Source organism: Grus americana, chromosome 1 (genome assembly GCF_028858705.1).
Source record: "Grus americana isolate bGruAme1 chromosome 1, bGruAme1.mat, whole genome shotgun sequence".
NCBI classification, from domain to species: Eukaryota; Metazoa; Chordata; class Aves; order Gruiformes; family Gruidae; genus Grus; species Grus americana.
In genome coordinates, this window is record NC_072852.1 from 73,696,559 (window position 1) to 73,710,711 (window position 14,153).

At 37.8% G+C, this 14,153-nt stretch overlaps 1 protein-coding gene across 11 annotated transcripts in view; it reads right to left on the reverse strand.

Annotated features, from left to right (window-relative positions):
• LOC129199708 (solute carrier organic anion transporter family member 1A2-like) overlaps window positions 1-14,153 on the reverse strand; it is a 26,323-nt gene continuing 12,170 nt past the window's right edge. For 3 of the 11 annotated variants that reach the window (XM_054810613.1, XM_054810622.1, XM_054810658.1), the window contains 12 exons: window positions 13,246-13,378; window positions 12,788-12,894; window positions 10,407-10,553; window positions 10,027-10,125; window positions 9,312-9,545; window positions 6,981-7,145; window positions 5,040-5,235; window positions 4,075-4,240; window positions 2,820-3,004; window positions 2,197-2,261; window positions 1,526-1,643; window positions 27-629 (listed from right to left, as the gene is read on the reverse strand). In XM_054810613.1, coding sequence (XP_054666588.1) covers window positions 470-629; window positions 1,526-1,643; window positions 2,197-2,261; window positions 2,820-3,004; window positions 4,075-4,240; window positions 5,040-5,235; window positions 6,981-7,145; window positions 9,312-9,545; window positions 10,027-10,125; window positions 10,407-10,553; window positions 12,788-12,894; window positions 13,246-13,378 — 1,775 coding nt within the window. In that variant the 3' untranslated portion in view covers window positions 27-469. Of the gene's footprint in view, window positions 630-1,525; window positions 1,644-2,196; window positions 2,262-2,819; window positions 3,005-4,074; window positions 4,241-5,039; window positions 5,236-6,980; window positions 7,146-9,311; window positions 9,546-10,026; window positions 10,126-10,406; window positions 10,554-11,202; window positions 11,301-12,787; window positions 12,895-13,245; window positions 13,379-14,153 lie in introns of those variants that run through there. The other 8 variants (XM_054810631.1, XM_054810596.1, XM_054810666.1 and 5 more) reach the window with 6 other exon arrangements.

The window sequence follows — 14,153 nt, forward strand, 5'->3', positions numbered from 1 at the left end:
TTTCTTTTTTTTTTCTTTTTTTTATTTGTTGTTATTACCACAGAACCCAGGCCCCAATATATTGACCATCTACACTATGCAGAATAACAGAAAGTCCCTGCCTGAAAGGATTAACAGCATAAGGAAATGAATTTATGGAAAAGTCAGTCCCAAAGAAGCTACAAATCTCACTATCCTCAGTGGAACCAGGACTGAAAACATAGGTTTCTGCTTCATAGCCCTTTGCTCAGACAACTCAAACCTGGCATTTCATAAGTTTTCTTATTTCTACTCCTTGGTTTTTTGCATCAAACAGATTTTTCCTGAACTTCTGTTTATGAACTGATACTTTTATAATATAATTAGAATACGACTACAAGCAATTCTGTTAATCTCTGTCCAAGTGTTCACTAAGTACGAAATCTGTCACAAGGATATATCCAAAATTTACACTGCAAGGTTTTTTCACAATATGTCCTGCTTTGAAATGTTATTCCAATGCTTCTTGTACTTTATCCTGCATTTCTACTGGTGCGTTTAATAAGACTTGGCTTTCAGATTTAAGTTTCTTCTTTAAAATAAGGAGAATTAGTGCACTTGGGATATAGGACACTCCACGTAATATTGCCGGCAGGCCAAGATAGAGCCACCTGAAATAAAGGATGAGCTTCATTAAATATATCATTCATGAAAAAATAGCAAAACTATTCAGCATACATTGTTTTGCGGCAATTCCCCAGCCACTCTAAAGCTTGTATCCTGATCCTTTTGGATCTCACAGAAGATGAATCAATATGAGAATGGAGAATATGTCAGTGTCAGCAAAATGGCTATTTACATCACCCAACCTGAGGTTACTAATTTAGCCCCCTGGTACCCTTATAGCTTTCTCTGCAGGGGAAAGAGGGAGCCCTGAAAAGGGCAGCTCAGACCACCTGAGTAAAACTTCTGGATAGTCATGAGCTAGCATTCTTCTTCCAAATAAACCTCAACACAGTATTAAAAGGTATCAGCCTGAGGCCATTAGTTCAACAAGACTTTTTTTTTTTTTTAAGATTCCCACAGTGATCCTTGAAGGACTGAGGACTCCAAAAAACATGAAGCATAGTATACTGGGCCAATTTCCCACTTGGGTAACTATATCCTCTCTATAAATTTCTCCTATATTTTATTTCAAGTACTATTTCAACCATTTTCTGTTCAAAGATATTGCATAGTCAGCCATTACACATCTGACATTTTTCCCACAAGGGCTTACTGCTTTTAATTTTTTTATCAGAATTCAGTGTTTTAAGGTCTGTTCTCATGAAAGGCCATTAGTGAATGCAATTATGGCACCAGAACATTTCTGTTCAAAGGGTGTTCCAACGCCTGTGGCAAAGGTTGCACTTGACAAATAAAGCCAATGCCAAAGAAAAGTGTTGTGTTAAATCTCTAACACAGGAGCAGTTTGTCTACTAGGAAAAGATAAAGAGCGTACAATTATATCTCTATGCATGTAATAATACAGAAAGAAAGAGAAATGAAAATAAAGTAGAAGATATACCTATATGTGACAATGTCATACATCCTACATGCTCCTCCTCCACCACAAGTCATAGTACCCCACTTCAAGCAAGTGGTATCTATCAAAGCTCCAAAATAAATGGGAGATGGAATTCCAGCTAAAAAGGATATCAGCAATGGTTTTGTGAATAGCATATTTTTTTCTGATTAGCAGATACACTATAAAACCTATGCTGTTTCTCATCTACTCCATCTGTCCTGTCCTCTTGCAGCATGAACCATGTTCTCTGTTTTTCTTATGTTCTCTCTTCTTCCTTATCCACCCTCAACCAAAGATTTTCTTTCCTGTTGCCTGCTTAACGATATATACATGCTACAATATGAACTGTGATTCCTATTCAAAACTCAAAATTTTATCTCATCAGTGAGTGTTGTGTTTGATAAACACAGAATAAGAGTGTAGGAACGTAAAATGGCTTTCAGACGAACAGCAGATGTAGTCAGCCTATTACCCAGTATAAATAAATGCAAACTGAAAGCTGTTCTAATTTGTCATGCCGCCTAGATCTCTAAAAAAAACCCCAAATTCTTCCTGATCAGACATTCCATAGAAAAGCACTCCTGTGCCATGCCCATAGCCCTGAAGTGATCCTTATCTAACTCTAGATCAGACCTAATTGTGCTTCTGAAGTGTGTTAGAGCTTTTCTTACCAAATACTCTTGAAGCTAGTCCATGGATACCCACTCCAAATGACTTTTCTTCAGGCTTTAGAGACCTGTATGATAATTACATTGTACACCAATTAGTAAGAGGTGAATTAATAAGAAAAGTTTACCTCTGTGCTTTTTTTAAATCAAACTCTTCTTAGGCCCAAACCATTCTAATTAGAGCACTGTTTGAAAGAGTTCATTATCCTCATTAAGTGATGTTTACTGAAGTTCCTTAATTAAGACTGCCAGATCACAAAAGGAAACGCTGTTGTCCCAGAATCATCCATTTGGACTGAGGCCAGCACAAAGTGCAAGATAGTTGTGCTTTAATCAACATCATGTTGATGTGATCAATAAACACAAGGGTATCACACAACTCTCAGTATCTCAGTGCACTGACTCAGCGGTCCTCCATTAGTTCAAAATACAGCTGATAGCCAGAAGCAACAACAGGTTGTAAAGCTGTCATGGCACTAAACCTTAACACAGCACAGAAATGACATAAGATCTTTGTATTCTTGCTCCCTCCATACCCAAACTAACACACTTTTAATTCCTGGGCGTGTTTGACCTCAGAATAAAAGGTCCAGTAGGTTTCTTAAGATAACGACATTTTACTGTACCTTATTAAGACCATGTACCCAGGCATGGCTGCTAAGGAAAAAATGAAGCTGCAGACCAATGACAATATTAAAAAATAATGAAGCATCTTGTCACAGATTTCTTCTCCATCACACTGGGCCAGAATTGCAGAGACATTTTGAGATGAAAACCCTGAGGCTGCAACACAGGTGCAGTTTTCAAATACCTGTCAGAAGAGTATTTTAATCACACAGACTTGTCAAAACTCATACACTGAGTGTGAAACTCACAGTTGGCACCTAGCTTGCTCTCTCCTGCACTTGAGCATGTTACACATGTGCAGCACTGCACTGTGGCCTCTCTCCCAGTCTGCCAGGCACAGGTCCAACCATCATCTGTACGTGGGGTATGAGGTTAGAGGGCAGGAGGGAGCTATGGTCCTCTTACACAGCAGGGACTATGCTTCCTCAAGGAGGCCATGATCAAGAGAACCCTCATATTTCCCAGCACAGCCTGGTTATGTGGTCCTTCCAGTGCCAATAGATCTCACCCCCTTTTTTATAACCCAGTTCACAGTCTTACGTATGCCAGAAGAGAAGAAACCAGAAAGGTTTGATTGAGGCCGGGTTGCAATATTCTTACTCAAACACTTGCTTCTACTGAAATCATTGAGACTATTGCCAGAATAATGGCTCTCGAATGTTAGCCAAGGTGAGCAAGGGCATCAGTGTCTGGCCCTTACTATCGTCTAAATACTTCTCTAAAATGCTTGTAAAGTACAGAGACTTTCTAAAATCTGTATGATTTGGGTTTTTATTGAACTCATTATTTTTGTTTGTTTTCAGTCTAATTAGAACTTTTTAAATGGAAAATGTATTATTAATTAAGATAATAAAACTTCTATAATACCTGGTTACTTGTTTAAATCTAAAGGGTAAAAGAGATTATTAAGTCCATGCTACAGAATTTCATTTTGGCTGAAACGTTGTGCACTCATGTTTGCAACTGGTAATACCTTGAGAATAATTTCTCACTCCATTTTGAGCATTTAAGATTCCTTCAATTGGTAGAAGAAAAGCAGGCTTCTTCATTATATTCTTTAATTTAAACTTAAGCTAATTTTCATATTCATTTTGGAATATCTGTTGCCACTCAATGAATTTGAGTCCAACTCTAATTATCACCTTATATATCCAATTAAATGTGCACGTATGAATATTTCCCACTGTGTATTGATATGCATATTTCTCACCTACTGTATTTCATAGTTGCAGTATAATAAAATGTATGCTTTACCACATTTTTTCCAGTTCCTCTTGAGGCTTTACACCCAGCAAGACAAGGTGACACATATGTGATTCCATTGTTCCCACAAACAGGGTCCCATGTTTTAAGTGGGCAATCACAATCCCTGTTGCAGCCAGCAAGTAGAGTATTTTCTGCGTATGAAACTTGCTCTATTCTGAAATACATTTAGAAGATGAATAAATATTTCAGTAATGAAATACCTACAGTAATCCTTTGTAATGGTTAACATTCTATTCTAGCTCAAGTGTTGATCCAGGACACAATCCTACATGCTCCCATCCTGGAGTCATGCCTTTCTATCTTTCTATAGGATGTTACATCACATTATATTATATTACATTACATTATATTAATATTATAAATTCATAGATAGGTATGCATACCCTACAGCATTTTTCTCATGTATGGCGTGTATGTTCTTGATTGTACTATAAGTGCTACATATACCTACATGTGCATTTTACAGTCACACAATCCCTCCCAATGATTAATGGCAGGCTTCAAATCAAGACACTACAGATAAAATATCCTCTGATAACTCAATACTTGATAGCAATAACTTGATAGCAATCAAATTCCAGTAAATCAGCATAAGATAAAGAAAGGGTTTTGTCGCTCTGTAATTCTGAAATTGCATTCATGTATGCCTAATTTGATCACCAACTTCTTGTTTTTACCTGCAGTTACATGAATTGAATGTATAATTATGTTAGTAAAAGAATTAATGTGGACATGCAATTGCATGAGCCTTGATATCTTTTTTAATACTCTCTATTGTTTAAAACAGGGCTAGCAGAAGATAGACCTATTGTCTCATGCAAGTAAAAAGCCTTGAGAATTTAGATCATGAAACTAAAATGTTGCAAAACTATGGAGTCCCTAGCTGATTCTTGACAAGAAAAATCATTCCAGTGTCTTCAGATTTAAGTCCTCTTGTGTCTTAAAGAACGTACCCTTCATAGGAAACTGTTAGGCCAGCAACTGGTGAAGTATCACAGACAGTCCAAAAGGCAGCAAAGTAGAGAAGGTATTCCAGTAAAGATACCCAAAATGCTATGTTCGCAGCCTGATAGATATTTATCTTGAATTTCTTCATGAATAAGCCTCCAAAAAAATACCCAACGCATATAACTGGTAAGTTGTAAACACCTATTTAAACAAGTGAAACTTTCATGTTAAAATAAAGGAGACCATCAAAGCTACTCATAAGGGAAGACTGTGTTCGGCAAAGACTCATATAGTGCCTGTGACTGAATAATTTAACTGTAGTCAGAAATGCTAGTTCCCTTGCACACCCAAAACATCTGCCAAAGTCAACAGCAGTTGGGAACTGCTTGGAGAGCGAGCTAGAGGGTAGGACTGAAATGATTCATCGGAAAAATGCAATCTAGAGTTGCAATCTAGTTTCAACACAAAACAAAAAAAAACCAAAAAAACCCAAACAAACAAACAAACAACTCCCCCTCCCCCCAAAAAAACCCCAAACCAACCAGGGTTCCAATACAGGCTCCCTAGCTGAGAGAGAAACTCAGCAGGAAGATAAGCGAGTGGAGCACATCTTGGTGCGCATTGAGCATCACAGAAAGGAGGAACAGACTTTCAGTTTTGATATGGTATTACTGAACGTGCTCTCGCACTTCTTCACTGTTTGATACTTTAATGAAGCAAAGACTGACTGAAAGATATTTAGGAAGTAGTTTTACACAAGCATCATATGACTTGGTTGGCTTTGCTCAAGGCAATGTTGGTTCTTTAACAATACTTGACTGTGGGTGGGCATGGAGAACGTGAGAAAAAGGGAAGACTGTTATACCTGAATTTGGATCCTCTCAATGCACCATATATTTCAATACAGAAAACAGTTTGTCTGAAAAACAACCCAGCAGTGCAATGTCAACACAGCACAGATAAGATATATGATAGCTACATGCTTTTGGAGGCACAGCTTCAAAACACTGGTAACAGAGGGCAATAGTCATAAGGTCTGGGACACTCTGTGTGGCAGGTTTTAAAGAAAATGGTGGAGCTACTGTGAAAGATGAGCACTGAGTTAAGGAACAGAAGTAGCTAGATGTATTTTAAGATGATTCTTCTACAATGATTAAATAAATTCTAGTCTAATTAAGTCACTGCAGTTAAACAAGGGAAAACTGAGAATTTAAGACACGATAAAGTGGAACCATAGAAAAGCTTCTACAGTTTCAGGATATTTGCTTTGTGCTACAACTACTTGCCATTACCATTTCCCAATGCATGAACACCTCGTCCTCACTCATAAAAAAAAGGCAAGCTAATAAAGAAGAGACAAAAAAAAGACAGCTGTTTGGTCAAAGCTTTTCTTCCATGGAGTTCTGCATACGAAAAAGGATCTGAGGCTTTCAGAAGGCCCAAGACCAGTACCTGAGGAATGGAGATGATGGAAAATGTTGAAGATCACTGGCAATTTTAGTTGTGCATAGGTTTAACCCATCTATGTCTTAAGATTGCTAGTGATGTTGTTTTCATGAACATGAAATCTTCCCTCTACTTTATAATATACTTTTTAATCAAGATAATATAAACATTGGGCCCACGCTCCCTTGATGTAAATTACCATAACCTCTTTGAGATCAGTGGTGCAAGTTTCATATGAGCTGAACTTTCTGGGCCAGTTCAAAAGATAGGAAGTAGATTATAAAATTCTGCACAGAAAATTATGAGATGCTTAGCAGAAAATGCATGATTATTTAGAAAAGCTTTGCAGTGTAGAATCTCTTAATTTGTAGAAGCATTTGACCTTAGTATGTGTATGTACACATGTACACATGAACATATATATATGTAAAAAAATACAGAGAATTTGCATAGAGACATCACTACTTGTCAGAACAGAGCAAAGCAAAATGCAAACGTACCAATTAAAAAGATGGCATCTGCTGCTGATTTTCCAAACTGCTGTTCCAGATACTTGGGCATGAAGGATACCATGCCATTGAAGGCACTGAACTGTAACACAGTTATGCATATAAATAACATATAAACTGGGTTGCGAAAGAGAGCCTTGAGGAATGGGATGAAATCTGGAATGAAATAATGTAATGAGTTAGTGTGATGCTTTATGAAAAGAATCACCCATTGCTCAGTGTGGCTGAGAGGGGAAGAGGGGAACAGAAATGATCCTCAACTGGATCAGGCTAATTCTTGTGTTTTGCCAGACACCACAGGCCAAAGATTACTTGCTTAGCCCAGGCTATCCCACCATGTCTCTTCTACATGAAGATACCCCCACACACACATGCACACCCATGCATGCTGCGGCTTTTAAAAAAAATCACAGTAATAACGTTATCATGAAAGTTTCCTGAAACTTTTTAGCTGTACAGTGACTGAACTTTGCACCTACAGATTTACAGCAGTAGCAGCTACTCTCCCATCATTCCTACTCCTTTTTCTCCCATCCCATGCGCCCAGAGCATTCACCAAAAACCCTTTCCTGCACCTGTCACGCAAGGAAATACAAGGGGGAAGGCGTGCAAATGCATTAAACAGCTGTGACAACCTGCTCCCAGAGACTTGATCACTGATTTTGGCTATTGCTACTGTCAGTGATGGGGCAGATGAGGCCTGAAGAGGAACTGACCGCAGTTATTCCCACTGTACTCTCAAAATCTGGATCCACCAGTCTTCAGCCAAGTAAGCATCCGAGAAGCTAATTTACATGGGTCTTTTCTCTGCATAATGCCTGTTAAGTCAGTATCTGAACCATAAAAAAACCTCACAATTCCTCTTTGTCTAACATTCTCTATTAACTCATGTGCTGAGCTATTGTCAAGAAACTCTGCAGGAAAACAGAAGCATCTGTAAAACAATGACCATGTTACATTGAAAGTGTGCACCACTTAGGATGGATATATCTTTCAGAGGTTGGCAAGTATCTTACTAGAAGAGGATCTGTATGCAAGTCTTGCAAAAATGAGTCAAATATCTGAAACACTATAAATAGGCTGTATTATTCATTTATGCCATACAGTTTATAATCAGAGCTTTCTGAGGAAGAGATTCATTTTAACTATAAATACTTAAATTTTCAACTTGAGATCCTTGGCAATCAAAAAGCTGTCTGAACACCATCCTGATCAACTGGCTTTAAGTCACCCTGCTTGAGCAGGGGGTTGGACCAGGTGGCCTCCAGAGGTCCTCTCCAGCCTCAACCATTCTGTGAAATGAAAAGACTCATAATTCAGGATATTCAGGGACAGTGGACATTCACACCAACTCAGGGAGGGACTGATGATGAAAACATAAGCCCTGAGGGGACTCTAGAGTACTAAGACCCACAGTCTGAGCTTGGAACCTTTCCTCACCAGAGCAGTACTATTTTCATGGATTCATTTAAGGCTACATGACAGCAGAGAAAGATGCCATGTTCATCAAAATGAAGTTGCAGTATCAGCCAAGATCTGAGTACTCACTCTGAGTATGGTGAATTTGCAGGAGTCAGCTTGAAACACCATGGAGAGGTAGCTGGCACTTGGCACTTACTTTCTGAAAATGAAGATCCTGTCAAGGGGCCCTGAGCTGAGTATACAGAATCATGAGACTACTCTGAAGATCATAACCTTTGATGTATTTTATTCACTTACATTTCCATCTAGCACAAAAAAAATGGAAGGAAATAGAATAGCTTCCTACAGATATATAGATCTGAAAGACCACAGACATGAATGTTGCTAACAGTAACATAAATAAATGTAAGTAAGTCAAATAGATCCTTGTTCAACAGCCATTAAATGTTTATGAGACACTTAAGCACTTGTCAGTTCCCTGGACTTCAAGCTTCAAGCTGGACTCAAGAAATGCACAAGACTTGTGCTGGTTTTCTGCTTTTCTGCACAGAGTACAAGCAACTAATATCTGTAACTTGTCCACAGCTCACTGAGGTGTAATATTCTTAACCAGATTTCAGTGCATTAATCCTCCACCAGGAAGAAAATCTCCAGATCTACACACATCTAAACTGCAGGAGGGGGAAAGAAGTGAATTCAGATCTTGCATCTATGAAACTAGCTTTCTTCCTCTGCAAGAAGCCATTCTAAATCCGTTCGCAAATCCTTTGTACTACAGAGAAATGACAAATAGAGTATGCATTTCATACTTTGGACTTATCTTTACTTACAAAAATACAGAGATATAGTTCACAGCTTGGGGAATAAATTAAGAAGGAAATGAAATACAATATAACTTGCCTTTAGCAATTTCATACATGGTCTGTTTGGCTTCATTTTTATAATTTTCTTGCAATAGTACTACACTTTTTTTACTCCTCTCCTCAGGTTCATTGGTTTCTCCTTCCTTCATGAGTGACTTGGGCAAAAACCAAAAAGGTATTCCTGCAAGAAGATTCAGTGATGCACAAATCAAAATGCCCAGCCACCATGCTCCAACCCATCGGGCATCAGTTGCTGTTATAGTTATGTCATCTATTAAAAAAAAAAAACCAAACCACAAATAAAACCACACATCTTACATTAGTTCAGAAACATTCTTTGCTGTCATTGTGTGTTTTCCTGCGCATCTCTGACATGTGATATATTAAAAACATTTTAAAGATTCTTACAATGAGGCTGATGAAAGAGAATAGTCTCCAGTTTTCTAATGTTGCTAATTTTCTAGCAAATTTCAGTGTTTCGTATTAAATCAATTCTAGTCCTTTCTTATGTTAAGCCAGATGACACAATTGTTCCTCAAATAATTTATATGCAGATTCATTTGTGTATGTGTGAATTCAGGCCTTTTATTGAATTCAATATTATACACAGATTTTTCATTCTGAAAGAAACACCAGCAAACTCAGATAAAATGAAGATGTAGCATATTAGCAGACAAATGTCTTTCAATGCTGAAAAATACACTATCATGCCTACTGATTTATATGTAAGATTTTATATATTTGTCCATTACCTGCATCTACTGATCCCAGATCAACAAACAGTTCTGCGCAGAATGATGCCAACAAGAAACCAAGGAAGGGGCCAATTACAGTTGCTGTATGGAGACATCCTAAAGTATGAAAAGGAGAAAACATACTAAATTAGAATCCAAACATAATTCTTTTCTTGCAATTGTTATATATGTGTCGGACAGCTTTACTGAAAATGGCCTCATTTCAATAAGTTCATCTCTAGTTAAATTACAAATTCTACAGTATTATTTTGATAAGGCAGTAATATCTTACTTCTTTCTTCCTTAATTGGACTGAAGGGGGTCATAATAACCCTCTCTTTTGCTTTTGTTTATGTGTGTGTGTGTGTTTGGGAGTTATCACAATAGGGTAGGTTTACCCAGGTAGAAAGGTGAATTCTCTGCTTTGGCAAAATCCTCCAAATATGAAATGCCTAAAGGCATGATGGGAGTTTCACCCATTCCTCGTACTATGTTTCCAACCATCACAAATATCCACAGCAAGGACCCAGGCTCTTTTTCACATTCTGTGAATAAAATAAGAAGCCAGAATTAATTCATCTGTGTCTAAATCATTTGCTGTTCGCTGGTAACTTCAATCAGCACTCTGTACAACAGTCCTCACCACCCGGAAACCCTAAGTTAGACCCTTAACTCAAAGCTCTGTTCTAGCACTACAGATTTATGCCTTGCATATCAATGACCTGCCTATCCAGAATTTTCATCTGTCTTCATGCTATCTGTTTGAGTATTCAATTTCAGATTTAGGATATCTTAAGGACAATGCAAATTCCGATTTGGCAAATGATATACAAATTCTACCATAATTGGTGTATGCCACTAAATGTTACAGAAAGGTTTTCTACCTCCATCACACCTCTGTAAATCAGGAGGTCAGTGTTTCCCTGAGCAGGCACCCACTGGAACACAGCCTGCACTGGGCACTGCTCTGAGGGAGGGAGTCTCTGATTCACTGTGACCCTTATACAACTCTTGATCAAAATCAAGACCCATAACAATATATCTGGCCAGCCTGCTGAATCTATCTGGAGATCTAGCTCTCATTTATTCTATCTGTCCTCCTACGTAACTCAGCAGAAGAATACTGTGCTGCAGCACAATCCTGTTTGTCCCACATCAGAACAGTTATATCGGGAACTATATGAGCTTTAGTACTTTCTTTCTCTCCTTGAACTTGGATTTCTTCATCCCATACAGTCTGCTTCAGTTTCCACTGTTTTCTATGGTCCACTTTGTCAGGCTGAGACTTCTCACTGCCAATTTGTTAACATAAAAAATGGCTTTGTTAGCAGCAATTGATGACTTTCTGAATGAAAGCGTTACTGTTCAGAGATCAAGCCTGGATCTCCTGTCTCAATGTCAGATTACTGTCAGAAAACATGGGTGAAGCAATCCACATGCAGATGTGGTCAAATTTAAATCAGTTTTTGCATAACACAGGAGATGGACTCGTATGTATGAACATCACAGTTTTGCTTGTCCATAAACTAACAGGGAAACAATCACCTTAACCAAGTATAGTTATAGGCTTGAGGACCTATGGGTTCTAGTGTGTACATTGAATGGCTGTATAATTTAGAAGAAAATGCTTTACATATCTATACCTTAACTTATGCATTTATAAAATGAAGAAAAACAGTATCTAAAATCTTCACATGAAAAATTAATACCAAGTGCTATTAAGTATACACTTTTCTCAACTTTTCCCTGTGAAGATGGAAAAATTAATGCCTTAAGTGACATACAGTCTTGTAAAGCTTGGAGGCCACATCCCTTACTAAATGGAGGCACAGAAAACTATAATACAACACCACTATGGTTTGATGTCACTGTGTACATACAATATTACAGCAGTGTGATTCAGCTTTAGCACACATTGATCAAGCACCATTACAAAACATAACTGTGGGAGTCATTGCACCTAACTTTTGCTATCCACCAATCATCTAAGTTTCCAACAGCCAGTAGGCACATCCAGAAAGTAATCTGACCCACCCTAAAGAGCATGAATGTCCTTACAGCAAGGGACATACTCTACAAGAGCTCTGTAGTCTCCTTTGACCAACTATCAAGGCAGCCTAAAGAGATGGTTCAGACTAAATGCTTCCCTTTGAGGTAGTTAAAGACTCAGGAGATTAATCCCATCTTCAATGTGAGGATTTTGTGTGACATCATGTAATAGTTGCCTCCGAGCGTTTCAACTTCATAGTAGTTACTTTATATGCATATTGCTAGTGCACATATGTGTTTCAGTCTCCCAGATAAGTTTCAGCCTAGTTTAAACTATTTTGTCTTTTCTCTAAAAGGAAGTGGGATCAACTTTTTTGTTCCATCTCTATTTCTCATTCTTTTATTTCTTGTGTGGTACAACAAAAAAGCATCTTGATGCCTTTTACTCATTGTCCAAATATGTTTCCCATCTCACACAGTATCATAGTATTTCGAGTCAAAAAGAGGAACATTTGTGAGAACAACCTGGTGTTATATTTCCACAAAGTGGACTGACAGGGAAGTTAACTGAGCTGTTTGGATACTGTGAAAACTGCATGAAAAAAAGCTACAGCTCTGGAGTCTAAAGAAACAAGGCTAGGAAATTCCCTGACCTCTAGTTTTTATGCCTGCAAAAAGTACTGAACAAAAGCAGGACCCTGAAATGATTGCTAATAAAAATAAAATCCTATTTACTTAAACACTATAAAACCCAAGGAAAAAGTATTAGTAGGCATAGGAAGAATCATACCTGTTGATGGTTCCTCTGTAGGTAAAGAGAACAAGCTTTGATTACCAAGGCATAGCGGCATGACTGAAAAATTCTCCTGTGGTGAAATACTGCTTTCAATACGATACCTGTTTGAATCAAAGGAAAGCATGTATAGGTTAAGAAGAAATACATCAGAACTGCCTCATAAATCTGTACTTCAGTAATGAAGCTACCTATAAGAAGAGTGTGTAGCTATATGAAGAAGGAAACCTACATCAAAAGCTAACTGAGCCTCAATAATGAATCAGGCTAGCAACAAAGGAACTGTAGCAGTGTTTTATCCAGACTGTGATCTAGCCTCTAACATAATCTCGTAACAGATGCTTCAGGAGAAGTTGATGAAACACCCTAATGAAATCCCTCATATCATTTTCTCTCCTATGGATTAAGGCAAGTAAGGATCACAGAAGCTGCTGTGAGCTAAGCCAAATACTCACCTTCCAAATAGGAAATGAGGAAGTGATATCAAAAGACATCCAAATGACAGAATTGTGCAGCCCAAAGCAATTATTCTGGGTCTGTGAAGCTTTGCTCCAAAGTAACTCACAAATGCTATCAGCAGCAAGTTGCCTGCAAAAAGAACCTAGTTCATATTTGCAAACCAAGGCATCCCTATACTTTTTAAATTGCAACACAAAATCAAGTATACCTTATTAGCTCAACATCTGTTACTTCTCTTGTCTTGTAAAAACTGTAACTAGAGAGGGAACTGTCTAAACAATGCAGTAATTCCTTACTATCTGTGATCTTTTTCTGGAAGAGTTACACCACATTGAAAGAACATGAGAATAGAAGGCGGAAGGGAAGAGAGATCACGGTGAGAGTGATTTTTGGCTGCACTTATGTAGAGAAGAAATTTCCCACTACTTTACATGTGGACCAGGCCCAGGGGCTGCAGAATAATAGCTGGTTTACGAAGTTGTTCTCCTAGGATACTCTACTTTGCAATGTGTGGAAAAATACAGAAGTATATAGCCAAGTGGTTTTGTACTGAAAATAATAAACACAAGATGACATACAGAGAATAAAGGAATAATAAATTGATATTAAGTTCACTAGTAGTTTGAGAGGAATAAAAAAAATACAGTTTTGTACCTAGTACCATTTAAAAATACAAATGTGCTAAAAATCTTTATTCTCTTCTCCACTTTCACTTCAGACTCAGTTGATTTTCTCTACTCTTCATTTATTGCTATGCAACTAAGGAAAGAATCAAGCTTCATGTTATGAATCAGGCCCCATAAAAATAACATATTTAGTAATCGTACACCTACTAATTTTGTGATCTTTTTGTCAAAAGAACAAAACCACATCTCTGAGTGATGAGCATCATGCTCTGAAAGAA